This window comes from Protomyctophum parallelum (assembly GCF_964188405.1).
Source record: "Protomyctophum parallelum genome assembly, chromosome: 19".
Classification (NCBI taxonomy): domain Eukaryota; kingdom Metazoa; phylum Chordata; class Actinopteri; order Myctophiformes; family Myctophidae; genus Protomyctophum; species Protomyctophum parallelum.
In genome coordinates this window covers 20,226,077-20,248,378 of record NC_139717.1, presented here as the reverse complement: position 1 = coordinate 20,248,378, position 22,302 = coordinate 20,226,077, and the positions used below count along the sequence as shown (strand labels likewise).

Sequence of the window (22,302 nt, the reverse complement as noted above, 5' to 3'; positions counted from 1 at the left end):
CGCTATAGAGGCGGGATCAACGTGAGGCTGATGACATATTTAAGCTGTGCCACGGCGCAAATGTAAACTCAACCCAACAAGACTACAACTCGCAATTATTATGGAGATATCACATTTTTGTCCCGCTGCTTCCAGTTCATCGTTTCCGCTTGAGAGAGCCCAGATGCAGGCAGGAGGAGGGAACTTGTGAACTCAATACAGCCGCAATCTGGCGGAGTCAGGTTACCGCGGACCACCATTTGATGAGATTTAGCATTGTAGATAACAAAACTAAACAACGTTGTTCTCGTTGGATATTAAATTGCCAATTCTTCTCCATTCTCTAATTGTGTAGACTTCTTGTAAATTAAGTGATGCAGATGTTTAACAATAGCTTAACTCTTGCGAGTGTAAAATGAAACCAAAGATGGTTTCATTTTACACACTCTTGAGAGTTAAAGTTCTGCAGTCTACGAAGGGTCCATTTGGTTAACAACTCTCCATCATTTAGCTGCGTGGGGACCACCTGGAACCCCTTCAAGGACCAACTGGTTTTGAAAACCAACTGCTCTAACCCATTCTGAACGGGAACACCTTTTGGCGTTTTTTAAGCATTATATGTTATACTTTAGCTATTTTTGAAAAGTCGTGAAAATGTGGCGCAAATCTTTGAATATATATTCTTTCAGAGTGAACGTTTTTAACTCAAATCTTTGCTTCTGGGGGGGGGGGTCCCTGGAACAACATATTTTCAGTTGGGGGTCGGCGGCCAATTACACAATATCTTTGGGGGTCCTTGACATGAATATGTTTGAGAACCACTGACATATAGAAACATGAGGTTTTTCAGAACCACTGACATATAGAAACATGAGGTTTTTCAGAACCACTGACATATAGAAACATGAGGTTTTTCAGAACCACTGACATATAGAAACATGAGGTTTTTCAGAACCACTGACATATAGAAACATGAGGTTTTTCAGAACCACTGACATATAGAAACATGAGGTTTTTCAGAACCACTGACATATAGAAACATGAGGTTTTTCAGAACCACTGACATATAGAAACATGAGGTTTTTCAGAACCACTGACATATAGAAACATGAGGTTTTTCAGAAACTGTAGAAGACATTTGTAGAATTGTCCTCAGGTCTAACCCCTTTTGGTGTTGGCATTACGTCATGCTTTAGCTATTGAAAAATAGCAGATCTACAAGCTCGTAGCGCGCCACCCGGCGCGCCACCCAGCTTGTAGCTCTGCTATTTTTGAAAAATCGAAGAACGACTGACATAGAAAACATAGCTTTGTCAGAAAACGGAAAAAGACATTTTTAGAATCTGATCTCAGGTCACGATGGTCTAACGTGGCGTCTCTCCCGCTGCAGGTAACTCGTCGGCGGCGGCGGCGGCGGGGGGGGCCACGTCGAGGAGGGGCCTCCTGGCCCACTTCCTGGAGCGCCATCGCCACTCGGAGAGGATGAAGATGCTGGGGCCCTTCACCATGGGCATCGGCATCTTCATCTTCATCTGTGCCAACGCCATACTCCACGAGAACAGAGACCGGGAGACCAAGGTATAAACGGGGGGGGGGGGGGGGGGGGGGGGGGGGGAAATGTCGCGCACCACCACGTGTGAACGGAGTGGTGCAACTGTATACTTGTGTTGTGGTATTACTGTACTGCAGTGTAGTCTGTACTGTACTCCTGTACTGTATTCTGTACGGTACTGCAGTGGATCCCAAACGTTTTCATGTCAAGGACCCCCCCCCCAAATTGACACTAATCAGCCCGCGGACCCCCATTTGAAGAGATATGCCTGCAGGGGGACCCCCATAAGAGAAGATCTTCACGGCTCTGGCATTGATTCTCAACCCGTTTAATTTGAAGGACCCCCAGTTTGACATGCATTAGTCTACGCCTCTACGGGACCCCCATTTAATGGCATCCGTTTGGCATTGCAGCTGTTCCTACTCCAAACAGACATACCCTATACATATACGTAGTATTATTATTATTATTATTATTATTATTATTATTATTATTATTATTATTATTATTATTATTATTATTATTATTATTATTATTATTATTATTATTATATAGGGAGGGACGGGCCAGAGCCTTCAAATAGAAGAGTTACGATATAGAGGGGGCAGAAACAGAGTGCTCGAGCACTGTTCATGCAGCCTGAACTGAGACAAGCTGGAGTTGGAAATACAGTGTTTCCAACGAGGGCGGCGCAAACAAGAGCTATTTTAAGCATGTGTGCAACTGTTTTAAACGTATTGTACAGTACAACTAAAGTCTCTTTGATGTTTATGTTGTACTGTTACCAGAGTTGGGTGTAACGAGTAACGGAAAATCTCGTGACTGTAACTACACTACTTTGGTCGATAACGAGTAATATAACGACACTACTCCTCCAAATTTGATAATCACACTACAGTTACTGGTCGCTGCAGCGCCTCGTTACTTGCGTCATGTGGCTGCTTTCAGCAGTGTTGCTTTGGAGAATAATGCACACAACGGAGATGAGTTGAACATGAACACTAATGGTGCGCTGGCAACGCAGTACGCAGTACGGACTAAAACATGTCAAACCGGTGTCAGATCAGCAGCAGCACAGCATTTTTCGTTACTGTCGTGGACTCGTAGGGTGGCCAGACGTCCGGTTTTAGACCCACCTGTCCTCCTCCCACCTCAACCTCTGGCCGGACACATCATTGTCCGTTTTCTTTGTGATATAGCCTACAGTGCTTGTGTCATAACTGTCATTTACATCGTCTCGGTATTAAAATCTCCACAGCACTTTTCCGCTGCACAGCAAGCTCCCAGTCTCCCACTGTCACAGAGACAGAGCAGGTATTGGGGTGTTGCCATGTCCGCTTATTATAAGCGACTTTGGGGTTGTTTTATAATAGACCAGTCAGGCTTCTTTTGGGCTTGTTTTCATAGACATGGCTGCTTGTTTCTCTTCTAAAACCTGGCAACACTGCCAGTGGGAGGGTCGGTTTGTTTGTTGTAGAATGTGTGCTCTCAGAGTCACAATCACTAGTTAGTTAATGCAGAGATGAATAAACCAAATATGCCGACATGAAAAACTACATTTAATGAGCAATGGAGCAGGGGACTCCACATCATAAAGAAAGGGATCCTAAAGCACTGTGAACATATAGGCTACTGATTTATCTCAGTCTCATTATTTTATTTGAATATATATATTGGGAAAGTTAATATTTGCCTAGAACCACGTGGTACAGTGGTTTTCAACCATGTTCATATCAAGGTCCAGTATGTATTCTGCATTTTAGCCATGGACCACCATTTGATGAGATTTGGCCTCACAGACTCCAAACTAAATATTATTGTAATATAATATAATATAATTGTTTGTTTTTTTTGTTGATTTTGTCCACAATTCCATTCTGGGTTACCTAAACCAATAAAGATTTGTTAAGTGTGTGGCAGTTCAGTGCAAATTATTTGACAATGCATCTCAGGTGATTTTATGGAGTAACGCAAAAGTAATGTAACGAGTAATGTAACTAGTTACTTTCTCCAGGGAGTAATAAAGTAATGTAACGGACCCCAACTCTGACTGTTACTACAAAACAATTGAAAATAAAGGGATTTAAGATCATTAAAGCTGGGCTGTTGCCCTGAGTCCAATGCATTTCTGCCTATATCCGGTCCAGGACTTGGCCCAGTTGGTTGTCCCCACGCTCAATGCCTAGTCTATGTAGGAGAGCCGCCATTGGACTGAAGCCCCATGAAGTGAACGCAGTTTGCCTAACTCTGTCTATATCTAAGGCTCTGGGACGGGCAACCGCTCCAAAATAATACCTTCCATTGCTGCGTGGCACGAAAGGCTGCCGTTTACCTCTTCATTATGCACAAACAAAGCCGTGAAAATGGACAAGTGGGCGGTTTTCATTCTCCCCACACAGGGTAGAATTCACAGAGATAATTTGTGTACAAAATCAAAATGTAACCGAGAGTGGACCCGTGAAGTGGAAAACACACTGCCTGCAGAGCGATTGACGCACTTCTGCAATGTTTGATGTGTGTGAGGTATTAACCAATTTTGACCTGAGATCAGATTCTAAAATTGTCTTCTAAATCCTGACAGTTTTCTGAAAAAGCTATGTTGTTCTTTGATTTTTCAAAAATAGCAGACCTACAATCTCGTAGCTCGCCACTCGGTGGCGTGCTATGAGCTTGTAGATCTGCTATTTTTCAATAGCTATACTATAACATAATGCAAACACCAAAAGGGGTTCCCGCCCAAAATGGGGTAAGTGCAGTAGCACATTGTTGACTTCGTCGACTAATGCTATAACAAAAGATGTTCGTTGACTATCTTTTTCTACTAACGAAAACTAAATGGAAACTATATGAAAACTAAACTAAACTATGATGACTAAAAATAAGACTAAATATATTGACAATTTTGTAAAAAAAAAAAAAACTAGACCCTTTGCAAGGGACTTTTGGACAAGCGATCCAGTATAAGTAAGACGCGTCATTTTACACTTGGTTGCATTCTGAAAATAGCAGATCTACAATCTCACAACGCATCGCAGCGCGTTGTGAGCTTGTAGATCTGCTATTTTCAGAAAGTAAAATCAGTAATTACGACAGCATCAAGACATTTTACATATGCATTTTACATATACTACACAAAAGACATTTTAGTCGACTAAATCAACTGTAGATTTAGTCGACTAAAATCTTATATTTAGTCGACTTAAACATTCCAGGTGACTAAAATGTGACTAAAACGAAATGAAAACTATTTGAGAGACTGATGCCTAAAACTAAAATCAAAATATTTGATGTCAGAAACAACACTGCAGTAGCACTATAAAGCGGCCATCGGTGGGAAAAGTACTCAGATATTTTAAGAGTAATAGTATCAATACTGCAAAATAGAGATACGTACATTCAATTCAAAATGTACTTGAGTAATAGTATACAAAAGTATTGCCATCAAAATATACTTTAAAGGGTAAGACCACTTTTTTGGAGGTTTGGGTTGTTTTCTTACCTTATTATGGTCAAACTAGTCCAGTCCAGGAGTTAATTCGCTCCATTGTGCAGTTTTATAGAAAATAACGTTATAAAAATACCAGCCCAATGAGCCCATTGACTTACATTGTAGCGGGGAAACAGCTCTCAAAGTCACTCTTTTAGCACATGAACGAACTAAGGCTGCAACAACGAATCGATTAAATCGATAAAAATCGATAATTAAATTCGTTGCCAACGAATTATCTTATCGATTATTATCGCGGGTGTTTTCCAACATTAAAATGTAACGTAAAGCTGCTTTCTTTTTACCGTTCCGTAACGGCACTAGGCTGAACGAACAATATGCAACGGGTCGGTATAAACACAACACAGGGCACGTTCGGAAATAGCGCACTGAGCGCACTGTGCAATGCAAACTAATAGGCGATTGCGCTCCCGGTGTGCATTTCCAAACGCACCCACAATATTGTCTTGAACGTGACCAGAGCGCCCGGTCCGCATCTACCCCTCTCTCTCCCAACTAACTTCAGTCTCCCCCCCACACACACACACACAGAGAGGGAGAGCGTCAGCTCTGTGGCTGCGATGATCTGCTTGCAAAATGCCCCAAACAGGTCCCAAAACATGGCATTTGTGAGCACGGCCACTGTCCATATTTGTTTGTCTTATGACAAAAAATGCTCCACAATGTCTGAATCTGTGAGCTTGCAGGCTGTCTACGACGAGCACTATAGCAGTGTAGCTTGCTAACGATCGTTAGCTCCTCATTTGTTCCACCTGTGTAATCACAGCAGCGCATTGAAGTGGGCACAGGGCAAAAATCTCCGTGAAGTGAACGTTTTTGCTTAATGATTTATTCAGTGCTGTTTAACTTTAGCAATATGTGATACTAGAACCTAGACCCTAGAGAACATGCCAATATGGCTGCTATAAGAACGGTTTCCCCTATCAGCTAGCATGCTACTTAATTGTAACTTGTGTGCACTGTGTGTGTGTGTGTGTGTGTGTGTGTGTGTGTGTGTGTGTGTGTGTGTGTGTGTGTGTGTGTGTGTGTGTGTGTGTGTGTGTGTGTGTGTGTGTGTGTGTGTGTGTGACTGTGTGCGTGCGTGCGTGTCCACACAGACTGTGTAGGACAGTGGTTCTCATAGTGGGAGTTCCAGCTACATTATAGATAGTTAGGAAGTAAACCAAGTGGACCCTAAAGGGTCTGTAACAGAGAGTGCAAAAATGGAACCAAATGGACTCACAATTGATTTTACCATAGAAATTAAAAAATAAAAATTGGGGTCCCAGAGATAGAAATGGAAAAAGACAGTCAGCTATACACGGTCAACATTACAGATTACAGTATCATTACAAGTAGGAATGGCAATGAAATCAAATTGGATAAAAAAAGGGGGTAAAATATTAATTTTGAATGAGTATTCATTTTTATTGTCTTTATTGTTAGTGTTTATATGCCTAAAATAATTTGAAGCTATTTTTTTAAGTAATTGCAAAAAGGTGCCATAATCCGATTCATCGATTCATCGTTTAAATAATCGGCCGATGAATCGATTATGAAATTAATCGTTAGTTGCAGCCCTAGAACGAACGCAACAAAAGCTGATTCTGACAGCTTATGACATCAGGAAAACTCATGCGGTTTTATTTTTAATAAAAAATGTCAACGTTGTCTTGTTTTGACTAATTTGTGTAGAAAGAAGATCTGGTAGGTATGCTTACGCCAACCGAATCACTTCTGTTTTCACGTGACGCGGTACTACGATCCGATTGGTCCAACTCTAACTGCAACAATCTGGAACAGCGCACTTCATCCTCCGTTCTAAAAGTATCGTAAGCCTACAAACTTATGACTGCTTGCCGTGGGTGTCTGTGTCGGGGGTACTGCTCGACTGCAGATGGATTGGGTGCTCTCAGCGTACAACACAGGCAGCCAGCGTGCTTCCTTGTTTACAAATGAAACCGGAAACGGAAGACTGCATTGCAGCTTCAGTGTCTCTCCAAACAAAATAGTACCTTTATAAATATACGTTAAAACACGAAAATAAAACCGCATGAGTTTTCCTGATATAATAAACTGTCAGAATCAGCTTTTGTTGCGTTCGTTCATGTGCTAAAAGAGTGACTTTGAGAGCTGTTTCCCCGCTACAATGTAAGTCAATGGGCTCATTGGGCTGGTATTTTTATAAAGTTATTTTCTATAAAACTGCACAATGGAGCGAAATAACTCCTGGACTGGACTAGTTTGACCATAATAAGGTAAGAAAACAACCCAAACCTCCAAAAAAGTGGTCTTACCCTTTAAGTACCAAAAGTAGGTCCTGGGTTCGATTTCCACTAGGGACGCTGTGGGCGCTGGCGGCGTGTTCCCTCCTCCGCGTCATAGGTGCCCATACCCGAGAAAGTACCAAAAGTAAAAGTACTCCTCATGCAGAATGTTCTATTTCAAGTTTCCAAGTGTATAAAAATCTGTGAATTTTCGCCACACATTGTGAGCTTGTCGATTGGCTATTTTCAGTTTTGAAATAATAATCGGAAACTAAAAAGTGTAGGCTAACTAAAGTTGTCAAATAATTGTAGTGGAGTAAAATGTACAATATTTTGATGTGCCTCTGAGTAGAAGTGGGCCTATTGAAAGTTGGAAATAGTCAAGTAAAGTAAAAGTACCTCGAAATTGTGCAGTACATGAGTAAATGTAATTAGTTATACTATAAATGAAAAAGCACCATGCATGTGACACGGTCAAGAACGACGCTTTTTGCATGATCGCGTTCAGCGCACCGCCAGCACTACCGCTGCTGCTCCCATAGAGCTATAAGGCTGCTCCCATAGAGCTATAAGGCTGCTCCCATAGAGCTATAAGGCTGCTCCCATAGAGCTATAAGGCTGCTCCCATAGAGCTATAACGCTGCTCCCATAGAGCTATAAGGCTGCTCCCATAGAGCTATAAGGCTGCTCCCATAGAGCTATAAGGCTGCTCCCATAGAGCTATAAGACTGCTCCCATAGAGCTATAAGGCTGCTCCCATAGAGCTATTGAAAAAAGCGATGGAAAAAAGCGATGGCCAAAAAAAGCGATGGCCAAAAAAAGCGATGGCCAAAAAAAAGCGATGGCGAAAAAAGCGATGGCGAAAAAAAGCGATGGCGAAAAAAGCGATGGCGAAAAAAGCGATGGCGGAAAAAAAAGCGATGGCGGAAAAAAAGCGATGGCGGAAAAAAAGCGATGGAGGAAAAAAGCGATGGAGGAAAAAAGCGATGGCGAAAAAGGCGATGGCGAAAAAAGCGATGGCGAAAAAAAGCGATAGCGAAAAAAGCGATGGCGAAAAAAGCGATGGCGTTAAAAAGCGATGGCGAAAAAAGCGATGGCGAAAAAAGCGATGGCGAAAAAAAGCGATGGCGAAAAAAAGCGATGGCGAAAAAAGCGATGGAAAAAAGCGATAGTGAAAAAAGCGATGTCGAAAAAAGCGATGGCCAAAAAAAGCGATGGCCAAAAAAAGCGATGGAAAAAAGCGATGGCCAAAAAAAAGCGATGGCCAAAAAAAGCGATGGCGAAAAAAGCGACAGCGAAAAAAGCGATGGCGAAAAAAAGCGATGGCGAAAAAAGCAATGGAAAAAAGCAATAGTAAAAAAAGCGATGGCGGAAAAAAAGCGATGGCGAAAAAAGCGATGGAAAAAAGCAATAGTGAAAAAAGCGATGGAGGAAAAAAAGCGATGGCGGAAAAAAAGCGATGGCGAAAAAAGCGATGGCGAAAAAAGCGATGGAGGAAAAAAAGCGATGGCGGAAAAAAAGCGATGGCCAAAAAAGCGATGGCGAAAAAAAAGCGATGGCGGAAAAAGCGATGGCGAAAAAGTGATGGCGAAAAAAAAGCGATGGCAAAAAAAGCGATGGCGAAAAAAGCGATGGAAAAAAGCGATAGTGAAAAAAGCGATGGCGAAAAAAAGCGATGGCGAAAAAAAGCGATGGCGAAAAAAGCGATGGCGAAAAAAAAGCGATGGAGGAAAAAAGCGATGGCGAAAAAAGCGATGGCGGAAAAAGCGATGGCGAAAAAAAAGCGATGGCCAAAAAAGCGATGGCGGAAAAAAAGCGATGGCGAAAAAAAGCGATGGCGAAAAAAAGCGATGGCGAAAAAAGCGATGGCGAAAAAAGCGATGGCGGAAAAAAAGCGATGGCGGAAAAAAAGCGATGGCGGAAAAAAAGCGATGGCGGAAAAAAGCGATGGCGAAAAAAGCGATGGCGAAAAAAAAGCGATGGAGGAAAAAAGCGATGGCGGAAAAAAAGCGATGGCGGAAAAAAAGCGATGGCGGAAAAAGCGATGGCGGAAAAAGCGATGGCGAAAAAAGCGATGGCGAAAAAAGCGATGGCGAAAAAAAAGCGATGGAGGAAAAAAGCGATGGCGAAAAAAGCGATGGCGGAAAAAGCGATGGCGGAAAAAAAGCGATGGCGGAAAAAGCGATGGCGGAAAAAGCGATGGCGGAAAAAGCGATGGCGAAAAAAGCGATGGCGAAAAAAAGCGATGGCGAAAAAAAGCGATGGCGAAAAAAGCAATGGCGGAAAAAGCGATGGCGAAAAAAGCGATGGCGAAAAAAGCGATGGCGAAAAAAAGCGATGGCGAAAAAAGCAATGGCGGAAAAAAAGCGATGGTGGAAAAAAAGCGATGGCGGAAAAAAAGCGATGGCGGAAAAAGCGATGGCGAAAAAAGCGATGGCGAAAAAAGCGATGGCGAAAAAAAGCGATGGCGGAAAAAGCGATGGCGGAAAAAGCGATGGCGGAAAAAGCAATGGCGAAAAAAGCGATGGCGAAAAAAGCGATGGCGAAAAAAGCGATGGCGAAAAAAGCGATGGCGAAAAAAGCGATGGCGAAAAAAGCGATGGCGTAAAAAAAGCGATGGCGTAAAAAAAAGCGATGGCGGAAAAAAAGCGATGGCGGAAAAAAAGCGATGGCGGAAAAAAAGCGATGGCGAAAAAAGCGATGGCGAAAAAAGCGATGGCGTTAAAAAGCGATGGCGAAAAAAGCGATGGCGAAAAAAAAGCGATGGTGGAAAAAGCGATGGCGAAAAAAAGCGATGGCGAAAAAAGCGATGGCGAAAAAAGCGATGGCGAAAAAAAGCGATGGCGAAAAAAAGCGATGGCGAAAAAAGCGATGGAAAAAAGCGATGGCCAAAAAAAAGCGATGGCGGAAAAAAAGCGATGGCCAAAAAAGCGATGGCGAAAAAAAAGCGATGGCGAAAAAAAAGCGATGGAGGAAAAAAGCGATGGCGAAAAAAGCGATGGCGAAAAAAGCAATAGTGAAAAAAGCGATGGCGAAAAAAGCAATAGTGTCGAGCTATAAGGCTGCTCCCATAGAGTTATAAGGCTGCTCCCATAGAGTTATAACGCTGCTCCCATAGAGCTATAAGGCTGCTCCCATATAGCTATAAGACTGCTCCCATAGAGCTATAAGGCTGCTCCCATAGAGCTATAAGGCTGCTCCCATAGAGCTATAAGGCTGCTCCCATAGAGCTATAAGGCTGCTCCCATAGAGCTATAAGACTGCTCCCATAGAGTTATAACGCTGCTCCCATAGAGCTATAAGGCTGCTCCCATAGAGCTATAAGGCTGCTCCCATAGAGTTATAAGGCTGCTCCCATAGAGTTATAAGGCTGCTCCCTAAGATGACTAGGTTGGTGGAGGGTGTGTAGAGCCCAGGATCACATTAGATGATTGACACAGGGGTGAAAAAAAAGCGATGGTGTAAAAAGCGATGGCGAAAAAAGCGATGGCGGAAAAAAAGCGATGGCGGAAAAAAAGCGATGGCCAAAAAAGCGATGGCCAAAAAAGCGATGGCCAAAAAAGCGATGGCGGAAAAAAGCGATGGCGGAAAAAAAGCGATGGCGAAAAAAAAGCGATGGCGGAAAAAGCGATGGCGGAAAAAGCGATGGCGAAAAAAGCGATGGCGAAAAAAGCGATGGCGAAAAAAAGCGATGGCGAAAAAAGCGATGGCGGAAAAAAAGCGATGGCGGAAAAAAAGCGATGCATTTTTTTTAAGGCTGCTCCCATAGAGTTATAAGGCTGCTCCCATAGAGTTATAAGGCTGCTCCCTAAGATGACTAGGTTGGTGGAGGGTGTGTAGAGCCCAGGATCACATTAGATGATTGACACAGGGGTGAAAAAAAAGCGATGGTGTAAAAAGCGATGGCGAAAAAAGCGATGGCGGAAAAAAAGCGATGGCGGAAAAAAAGCGATGGCGGAAAAAAAGCGATGGCGGAAAAAGCGATGGCGGAAAAAGCGATGGCGAAAAAAGCGATGGCGAAAAAAAGCGATGGCGAAAAAAAGCGATGGTGGAAAAAAAGCGATGGCGGAAAAAAAAGCGATGGCGGAAAAAGCGATGGCGGAAAAAGCGATGGTGGAAAAAAAGCGATGGCGGAAAAAAAGCGATGGCGGAAAAAGCGATGGCGAAAAAAGCGATGGCGAAAAAAGCGATGGCGAAAAAAAAGCGATGGCGGAAAAAGCGATGGCGGAAAAAGCGATGGCGAAAAAAGCGATGGCGAAAAAAAGCGATGGCGAAAAAAGCAATGGCGGAAAAAAGCGATGGCGAAAAAAGCGATGGCGAAAAAAGCGATGGCGAAAAAAGCGATGGCGAAAAAAGCGATGGCGAAAAAAGCGATGGCGTAAAAAAAGCGATGGCGTAAAAAAAAGCGATGGCGGAAAAAAAGCGATGGCGGAAAAAAAGCGATGGCGAAAAAAGCGATGGCGAAAAAAGCGATGGCGTTAAAAAGCGATGGCGAAAAAAGCGATGGCGAAAAAAAAGCGATGGTGGAAAAAGCGATGGCGAAAAAAGCGATGGCGGAAAAAAAGCGATGGCGGAAAAAAAGCGATGGCGGAAAAAAAGCGATGGCGAAAAAAGCGATGGCGGAAAAAAGCGATGGCGAAAAAAAGCGATGGCGAAAAAAGCGATGGCGAAAAAAGCGATGGCGAAAAAAGCGATGGCGAAAAAAAGCGATGGCGAAAAAAGCGATGGAAAAAAGCGATGGCCAAAAAAAAGCGATGGCGGAAAAAAAGCGATGGCCAAAAAAGCGATGGCGAAAAAAAAGCGATGGCGAAAAAAAAGCGATGGAGGAAAAAAGCGATGGCGAAAAAAGCGATGGCGAAAAAAGCAATAGTGAAAAAAGCGATGGCGAAAAAAGCAATAGTGTCGAGCTATAAGGCTGCTCCCATAGAGTTATAAGGCTGCTCCCATAGAGTTATAACGCTGCTCCCATAGAGCTATAAGGCTGCTCCCATATAGCTATAAGACTGCTCCCATAGAGCTATAAGGCTGCTCCCATAGAGCTATAAGGCTGCTCCCATAGAGCTATAAGACTGCTCCCATAGAGCTATAAGGCTGCTCCCATAGAGCTATAAGGCTGCTCCCATAGAGCTATAAGACTGCTCCCATAGAGTTATAACGCTGCTCCCATAGAGCTATAAGGCTGCTCCCATAGAGTTATAAGGCTGCTCCCATAGAGTTATAAGGCTGCTCCCTAAGATGACTAGGTTGGTGGAGGGTGTGTAGAGCCCAGGATCACATTAGATGATTGACACAGGGGTGAAAAAAAAGCGATGGTGTAAAAAGCGATGGCGAAAAAAGCGATGGCGGAAAAAAAGCGATGGCGGAAAAAAAGCGATGGCGGAAAAAAAGCGATGGCGGAAAAAGCGATGGCGGAAAAAGCGATGGCGAAAAAAGCGATGGCGAAAAAAAGCGATGGCGAAAAAAAGCGATGGCGAAAAAAAGCGATGGCGGAAAAAAAGCGATGGTGGAAAAAAAGCGATGGCGGAAAAAAAAGCGATGGCGAAAAAAGCGATGGCGGAAAAAAAGCGATGGCGGAAAAAAAGCGATGGCGAAAAAAGCGATGGCGAAAAAAGCGATGGCGTAAAAAAAGCGATGGCGGAAAAAAAAGCGATGGCGGAAAAAAAGCGATGGCGGAAAAAAAGCGATGGCGAAAAAAGCGATGGCGAAAAAAGCGATGGCGTTAAAAAGCGATGGCGAAAAAAGCGATGGCGAAAAAAAAGCGATGGTGGAAAAAAAGCGATGGCGGAAAAAAAGCGATGGCGGAAAAAAAGCGATGGCGGAAAAAAAGCGATGGCGGAAAAAAAAGCGATGGCGAAAAAAGCGATGGCGAAAATAAGCGATGGCGAAAAAAAGCGATGGCGAAAAAAGCGATGGCGAAAAAAGCGATGGCGAAAAAAAGCGATGGCGAAAAAAAGCGATGGCGAAAAAAGCGATGGAAAAAAGCGATGGCCAAAAAAAAGCGATGGCGGAAAAAAAGCGATGGCCAAAAAAGCGATGGCGAAAAAAAAGCGATGGCGAAAAAAAAGCGATGGCGAAAAAAGCAATAGTGTCGAGCTATAAGGCTGCTCCCATAGAGTTATAAGGCTGCTCCCATAGAGTTATAAGGCTGCTCCCATATAGCTATAAGACTGCTCCCATAGAGCTATAAGGCTGCTCCCATAGAGCTATAAGACTGCTCCCATAGAGTTATAACGCTGCTCCCATAGAGCTATAAGGCTGCTCCCATAGAGCTATAAGGCTGCTCCCATAGAGTTATAAGGCTGCTCCCATAGAGTTATAAGGCTGCTCCCTAAGATGACTAGGTTGGTGGAGGGTGTGTAGAGCCCAGGATCACATTAGATGATTGACACAGGGGTGAAAAATGGGTTACAAAATTGTGGGATAAAAAATATATTAAAAAAAAAAGACCGCTCCGCAAACCGTTCGGCCACTGCTGCGTTATACATTGAACAGGGCCCTCCAAGCTCCGGGCCCTGCATGTAATTTATAAGCTCCACTATGTTCCATTGTTACAATACAACATTAACAGATGAAAACCTGTTCACTTTTATTTTTATTTTAGTCAACTAGTACCAACAAGGTCGACTATTTTTGGGCGGGAACCCCTTTTGGTGTTTTAAACATTGTTATAATTTAGCTATTGAAAAATAGCAGATCTACAAGCTCATAGCTATGAACTTGTAGGTCTGCGGGGGGGGGGGGGGGTGAGGGCTAGGGGTGGAGGTTAAGTAGCCTCGGAAACCCAGACGTTTTTATTTCCAGGGGAGAAAGAAAAAAGTCTGGGGTTCGAGTCTACTTCAATTCGGCATAGAGTAGCGCAAACGTCGATCACTCTCTGCTGATTTCTGATTGTCTGCACCTTTGTTAAATTGACGTACACACGCACACCCGTACACACTCCTCTCTCTCTCTCTCTCTCTCTCTCTGTCGCTCTAGTTCATTAGTCTCATGTCGCGCAGCTGCGTCTAGATTCTCCCGGCGGATCCTGCTGGGAGCTGCCTGTATAGAAAGCATAGGTGGACCCCAGGCTATAGAGGTTAAGTGACCTGCATCCAGTTCCGACACGTAGATAGGCAAAGCAAGCCAAGGATCGAACCGACGACTTTCCGGTTCTCTGGCGGCCTTGCCTGGCCTCTCTACCCACTCAGCTGCAGTTGTTCTGACTGTATGATTCCTGTGCCACTGCCAGCTAAATAAAAAGGCCTGAAGGACTCTTGTGTGCGTGCTTGTTTTGGTTCTTCTATAAATGTGAAGAACACTAACAATAGACTCATCTACATCCATAGTCAAGATTTCTCACATTTCTCATCCTGATCTCTCCTCTCCTGTTCCTCTCATCGTCTCCTCTCATCGTCCACTCTCCTCACGGCCTGAGTTTTTCCGTTGTATCCCATTTTTCTCTCCCGAGTTCAACCTTTTGCACTATAGCATACCAGGTAAACAACCGCTTATCTGGAATCGGGTTTTCCTGTGATTTTGTAGTATGTTTTCCGTGTTTCTCAGTTGCAGTTTAGTTCGACCTCAAACCTGGCTACTCTTATTTTGTAGTATTGTTCCTAGTGTTTCCTGTTGTCCCTGTAGTTCTGTACCTGCCTTGTCTAACCTTGTTATTAGTCTTTGTATTCCACCTGTGTCCTCTTAGTCCCCCAGCCAATCCCTGTGTTGATTTGTCAGTGGTTCACCTGTGCCTAGTTAGTCTGTCTATGTAATGCTCCCCTGTTTTTTCACTATACCTTTGCTAGTTTGTCACTTTATGTCAGAAGTGGTCAGCTCCTCGTGTATCCATGATTTAACTCCTAGTGTATTCCCGGTATAATATGTACTTCAAGTTCCTTGTATTCCTTGTGTTGTTTTTTTGGAATAAAAAACCTTGCATTGAAGCTCATCTGCCTGCACGGCTGCGCCTATCTGTCTGCAATTAGGTCCTAAAGCTCCTGCCTTTGCACTGTGACAGTAACAAGGCCGGTAGCTACAGTATATATAATCCCCCCCTCCCCCCCCATCTGGTCCTCGGCCTAGCATCTATCAACACAAAATGTGATCTAAATAATATTCTCTCAACATTTGTGACTAAATTTGACAGAGGGACTGCATTTTCGTTTTTTTCATGTCATACATGTATGAAAGCAATTAATCATAGCTTCAAATTGACATAGGCCTATTGGTTGTTCAGTTTGACCCACCAGTTTTGGAGATATGGCTTATAGAGTAGGCTAATGTCTTGCAGAAAACAGCGAGTTGAGAAAACAGGCTTGAAAGGTTCACTTCTGTGGTCTCTAACATTACACCTAGCTACATGTTTGGGCATTATTTCATATGAACATGTCGATTTCAGCTCTGACACTTATTTCAGACATGCTCTATAGTATGTGAAGAGTCTGCATGTGCTATTAACTAATTTAATTATCTGGTGAAAAGCTGTAATTTGCGCAATGGCAGTCTCTCAGTCAAATCTGGTGACATTTGTGGTGAAGCAATTTGTAGCCTACTATGAATGGAGATGAGGTCAACACTTCGCTAACTGAGCTATAGGTCTAGATGGTGGACTAGGTGACCATGGCATTACCTCAGGTGTATCGCCTTATAACTAATTATCTCACCTCCTCGTGATTAACACTTTGACTGGCGCCCGCTGGCCTAGCGGTCCAGGCGTGCCTTTTTCACTATAGCCACCGAGTGTCGCGATACAAGCTTTTAGGTCTGCCATTTTTGAAAAATCAAAGAACGACTGACACAGAAACATGGCCAAAATGTCAGGCCAAAATGGGTTAATACGAATGTGTAATTGTGACGCTGTCTCCGCTCTGCAGGTGATCCACATGAGGGACATGTACTCCACGGTCATCGACATCCACCGCCTCCGACAGAGGGAGCACAAGCAGCGCCGCGGCTCCTTCTACGCGCCGTCGGAGCCCGGGGAGAGCCCCGCGGCAGGCGCCGCCCCCCCAACGCTGGCCTTCTCTCACCGCGGAGGAGGAGCGGGCTCGGCGGAGGAAGAGGAGGGCCTCCTGGGAGCCGAGTACCAGAGAGCGGCGGCGGCGGCGGGATGGTGGGGGGGCCGTGGGGGGGCCGACCACCGCGACTTGTTGAGCGACCTCCTGGCGCCGCCGTGGCCGGCGGAGCGGGAGTGGGGAGGAGGGGCGTGCTCCGTCGTGTCGTCCTCACTGTCGGCGTTCACGCTGCCCGTCATCAAGCTGAACAACTGCGTCATCGACGAGCCGGAGATGGAGGCCATCACCGAGGAGGAGCGGCGGGGGGCGGCGGACGAGAGGGGCCCGAGGCGGCAGCAGGAGAGGTCGTCGCGGGGGGTCGGCGGCGGGACGAGCCCCGGCATGCTCTCCCTGGCCGTGCCCGTGGCCACCGTGGCCAAGGCGTCCAAGCCGCCCGGGCTGCAGCGCAGCCTCTCCGCCACGTGCTCGCCGCGTTCCTCCTCCTCCTCCTCCTCCTCCTCCTGGCTCTCTCCGGCGGCGCCGTCCTCTACCTCGGGCTGCTGGCTGTCCCCGGGGGGGCGGGCGGCGTCGGCCAGCAGCAGGAGCCATCAGGACCTGCAGCAGGGCGACTCTGAGTCGTCGCCGCCGCCCTCCCTCGTGCACACGCTCGGCGGCGGCCACTCCAAGTCGCTGGACCTGCAGGAGCGCAGAGTGCCGAGCGCACTCAGCGTGCTCGGTGGCGGCGCCGAGCACCACCATCATCAGCAGCAGCGCATCGAGCGCAAGCACCCCAGCTGGCCCCGCCTGGACCGGAGCAGCAGCAGCGGCGGCAGCAGCAAAGGATACGTGCTCCTGGAGGACAGGGAGGAGGGGACGACGGGGGACAGGTCACGGGCCGCGCCGCCGCCTCCCACAGCGGGGGCCGAATCGGCGGCGGCGGCGGCGAGGAGGGACTACAGCAAGAGGGAGAAGCTCCTCATGATATCCAGGTCGCACAATAATCTGAGCTTCGAGCACGACGAGTTTAACAGCGGCGCGCTGAAGAGGGGCAGCTCTGAGACTCGCTTCTGAGCGGCGCTCGCTGCGGCGCTGTCGTCCGGTTGAGCTCGTTGCGTGCCGTTCAGAGCGCTACGGGCGGTCGAGTGTCCAAAAGCAGAGGAGTTTCCGTTGTTTTGACGGACACAAACACGCCGCACTGGATATGGACATGGATCTACAGTATGAGACTTTTCAGGGTTTTTTCCCCCCCAATATGCTCAGTGTATTACATACCGGCATTACATCACATGTTTGGGTGGGTTGTCTTGGAGATGTCATTAAACCGCATCTCCGAGAGTCCATCCAAAATGAAAAAAGGACCTCAGAATGAAGATACTGTACCATCATGCATAACAGTCAAGCTCTAAGTCAGTTCCAACAGGGTTTCAACTATGGTAGCGCCGTGAATAGATAGATAGATACAATCTAAATTTGTGTTTTAGGACAAAACATCAATTGGGCTAATGAGCTAATTGGGACATCACGGGTGTCATCCTTTGGACCTGCCTTGTCAAGTCTAGTAACATTGGCCTATAGCTTTTCTGTATTTTAACCAGTGCAGTCCAGTCTATAATTTATCCAGTCGTTGTGTTGCAGTGTTGGAGAAGAACCCTGGAAGTTGATGTACTGTACTGTGAAATGAGGCAGACATGTTGATCACTATCAACTAACTCCATCTATAGCCCCGGGGCTAAGGTAAACTGTTTTGAGGAATGCGTGCTGGGAATTAATGTTGCAACATGGTGAATAGAGGATGTTCAGATGCAAGGTTCTATGAGCTCCTGAGAGAGAGAGCGCATACAAATCAAATAGTTCTCCTTTAGTCCCACCAGGGATGACTTCTCTCACCGCATCCATTTCACCTCCTCTTTGGCCTTCCTTTCTTCCCTGGCAGCTCCATCTTCAGCATCCGTCTCCCATTGTACCCCTCCCTCATTCCTCCTCTGCACAGGTCCAAACATGTGCAGAGGGGGTATTAGTCGACTAGTCGTTTAACTATTATGTAAAAAAAAAAAAAAAAAAAAAAACTAATCTACCCGATATTGAGGCCTACAAAATCGAGAAAAGAAAAAACAACTCTTATGTTTTATTTTCATCAACTAGTCAACTAGTACCAACAAGGTCGACTAGTGGATTTACTAATCGACTAGTTGCTTAATGCCCTAGTCCAACCCCATCTCAGCTTCATCCCCCCACACCTTCTAACCAGGACTGATCATCTTAGCATTCCTGATCTCCCTTGTGTGAGAAATAGTAGCATCCTCAATTCTGCCACCTCCACCTCTGCAACTCCTCCTTTTCAAGTCGCGCTGTTTCCAAGCCGACGTGCGGCAATGGCTGCAGGGTCTCACTGCCGTCTCATACAGTGTACACAAGTGTAAAGTAATGCAACCCGACCTGGAGTTATGGATGAATAAATCAATACAGAGGATTTGTCTGTGTGCCACTATTGATTATGTGTGTGTGTGTGTGTGTGTGTGTGTGTGTGTGTGTGTGTGTGTGTGTGTGTGTGTGTGTGTGTGTGTGTGTACCTGTGTGCGTGTGTACAGTATGTGTATGCGTGTGCATGCGAGTGTCATCGTCTAATTCTCATGGAATAGTAGTAGATGTCATGAGTCCATACAAAATCTGCTATTTTGGCTTTTTTCTTGTTGGCCTTATGAGAATTCAGCCCCTGCCTCTCTAACACTCTCTGCACGTCCCCGAATGGAACCCTGGGTATGAATTATTAGTGTGACCGGAGCAGTTACAGAGAAGTGCAATATGCTAAGCAAGCACAGACTCCTCATTGTTTTTAGCCCTCGCACTCTCAGATCCATCAAACTCGAGGTTGACATTTTAACTGGAACAACCTGGGAATTCATGTTTTGTTCACCTTCCAAACTCTGTGTGTGTCTGTCTGCGTGTACTCACGCACACGCATGCACGCACGCGCACGCACACACACACAAGCTCAAGTCATGGAGTAAATATTTTCGGTGGTCATTAAGATAAAAAAAAAAAAAGCACTTAGTTTAAATCATGCCCTTCCAGCCAGAGCTGTGAGCTCAATGAAAATGACCTTCGGTCACAACTTGTGTGCAACATGAACATAACCATCTAAGGAAGTACAAATAACATGGATTTATGAGCTGTGTTGGGAACACTGTATGCTTCTGACAACAAAGGAGCAGAGACAGGAAAGAACATAGCATTCAGCTGTGTTCACGCTGGCATGCAGATACAAAGATACTGTCTAGCATTTATTTTTCAATGGAAGCCACAGCGACGTGAAGATACAAAGATACATCCGACATTGTAGCTGCTATACAACAGCTACAAAAGTTATAGCGCGTCGCTGTTATGTGAGAGTTGGCTTGGTCCGCGACGTAAACGTCTTTAAATAAATACTTTTTGAAACGTCTATGGGGAAAATTAGGGATCTGGAAGCTGGGGGGGATTATGAAACTCGACTGCCGCTCGCTTCCGCTGCAGTGCGTCGGTCTGACATAATGCGTTGCGTCGTGCTTGCTCGGTTGGGGTTAGGGTAAGGGTTTGGGGTAGAGTGTCGGACTGATGCGGCTGCATGCCACGGCTGATGCCACTGCCTGAAAATACACTCTCCCTGTCGCAATAAAGGCAATTTTGGGGGAAATTGTGGAGTCTTGTATGTGGGCCTTCAGCATGTACGACAGTTTTCGAATGTAAATTAACCAACCTGGTTGAGCGAAGTCACCCAGGGTGCTATTCTAGTTCACAGCTCTGTTTTGAGCGATTCAGCCCTGGGAATCAACCTGAACGCCAAGATGATAGGACAGGAATATAGTCCATGTCTCTACTGTATATGTACAGTATGACTCCTCTGTCTCTCGATATTCATTTAGAAAGGAATTCACCTTTAAATATTTAAAAGAATGCGAGCCGTGCTCTGAATTATCTTTCTTTGTTTCCTGCCGCCTTGCTGCCCCTCTCCTTTCACTCTTGCATGCACACACACACACACACACTCACACGCACACACACACACACACACACACACACACACACACACACACACACACACACACACACACACACACACACACACAAACCACCGCACGCATGGTACCCCTCTGTTCAGTTACACTTCTCTCTTCATCATCGTCATGTGAAATCATAAATAGCACACACACGCACACACAAGCACGCACACACACACATTTCCAGCTTACATGAAAGCGTACTCACTCACCCCCTGCAGGACCATGAATACATATTTTATTTCCAAGCCACACATAAAATGTATATAGGACATACAGTATGTGTGTGCCCATGGGGGGGGCAACGTGCACGTGTCGCGCGTGCACGCACGCACATATTGACATTCAGATGAGTAGGAGAATGGCTCATAATGCTGCCTCATCCTTCATGTTGTTACCGTGGTAACAGATGATGCATATATGGAAGGGATACACACACAGTATATAGAGTGCTGCCACGCATGCAGGCTGGGCAGCGGGGTGCCCACCACCACGGCCGCCGTGACAATAGCCCAAACTGCGTTTACCAGCAGCCACCAACGGGCTCCGCCGAACTTTCTCAAGTGTCAATGCCTCTGGGCCCCAACGCAGTTGCGTTGTCTGCGTCACGCTATAGTTACGCCCCCTGGGTGCTGCATGGTGACTGTTTTTATTAAATTCTTCTTCCAAAAATGATGTTTGTAGCAAATTCAACATAAACAAGGCGGAACCGGGGCGGAACAAGTCAGAAAGAGCCTGCTGGTTCATCAGCGAGGGACCAATCTGAAGGCTGACAATTGGTGGATTGGCTAATAAAGGCCGAGGTCGTGCAGACTTGTGATGTCAGAACATCATTGTGATGTAAGAACAGGCCAGCTCCATATATCGATCAGGTCCAGGCTCCCGGGAAGAGTATTTTGTGTGTCGTATATGGACTCAATAATTTGTCATTCTATAACCAAATGGCACACTGCTAAAGTAAGGTGGGAATAATTCTATAGTCAATGTGAGAGTCTGTGCATAGTGAACTAGCCTGGCTGGCTGGGTGCGACAGGAATTAGCATTCTATTGTTTAAACCAACAGGTCACTTGATTAAGTCTCAAGACGTCACTATATATGCATTCGCCCACTGTTGATATGTAAAATGTGTGAAACACCTATGTTGGACGGAACTTTGTATAAAGTGTCTCTTTTGTAAGAGAAAGGGAGTCTGATAGCAGGCTAGCCACGAGAGGGGTTAGGCTGTACGTATGCTCCCGTGGGCCAGCTCGCCTGGTCCACGGGGAAGCGCTCTGCTGTTTGTCTCGGTTATTGCAATAAATACAAACTCTACACTTCAACTCATCTCTCTGCCTGCGTGTTTTCCTCCTCCGATCGTCTGAGGTTTTTGATGCCGAAATACTCTTCGTCCTTTGTCTATTTTTGTCCAGTTAGTTAGTGTACTTGAAGTAGGAATATTTACTTCATAATGGAGCCTGAACACACAGCTTTTGGGGTGGTTAATTCCATGCCAGGTAAAACGAACAATTGACCAGTGGACAATTTTGACAAATCGGCGTTGAGTTGATTTTTTTCGGCGAACGGCGGAACAAAGAGATTCGGCGACCGGAGGTGGACGGCACGTGGATCGGCGACGCAGCGGGAGGAAGCGACCCTCTACAGCGCAACGACGGGCGACCACATCTCGGCGGGACGCGGCGGAGTTCCCATGCGGGGAAAAGAGGCTCTACAAGTGGCGAGCGAATGCGTCTCTTCACGGCAAGCCTGCAGCGGCCGGGAGGGAGGCGTTCTACACAGGCCTTCACCGAGAGAGTCTTCCACCGAGGGGGGTCTCCGACAATGCGGCGACCGGGAGCTCGATTCATCTCATCAGCGAGCGGCGACCACGTTTTCAATTCATTCTTCATTCTTCAAACGGAGCAGAGCAAGCTCACTATGTTGCGTTTCGATCGACCTGTAGCTGCACGAGCGTTCATATTTTTCTTTCCAGTCATTATGTGATATTTCATATTCACATAAGGTCTGGAAGGG

The 22,302-nt window shown here is 45.7% G+C and overlaps 1 protein-coding gene across 1 annotated transcript in view; it reads left to right on the top strand.

The window, feature by feature from the left end:
* tmem200a (transmembrane protein 200A) overlaps window positions 1-17,325 on the top strand; it is a gene marked incomplete at its 3' end in the record, with an annotated part of 49,949 nt that extends 32,624 nt beyond the window's left edge. The window contains exons 4-5 of the mRNA XM_083790487.1: window positions 1,370-1,557; window positions 16,135-17,325. Of these exons, the coding sequence (XP_083646613.1) occupies window positions 1,370-1,557; window positions 16,135-17,325 (1,379 nt within the window). The remainder of the gene's footprint in view (window positions 1-1,369; window positions 1,558-16,134) is intronic.
* Window positions 17,326-22,302: the final 4,977 nt, after the last annotated feature.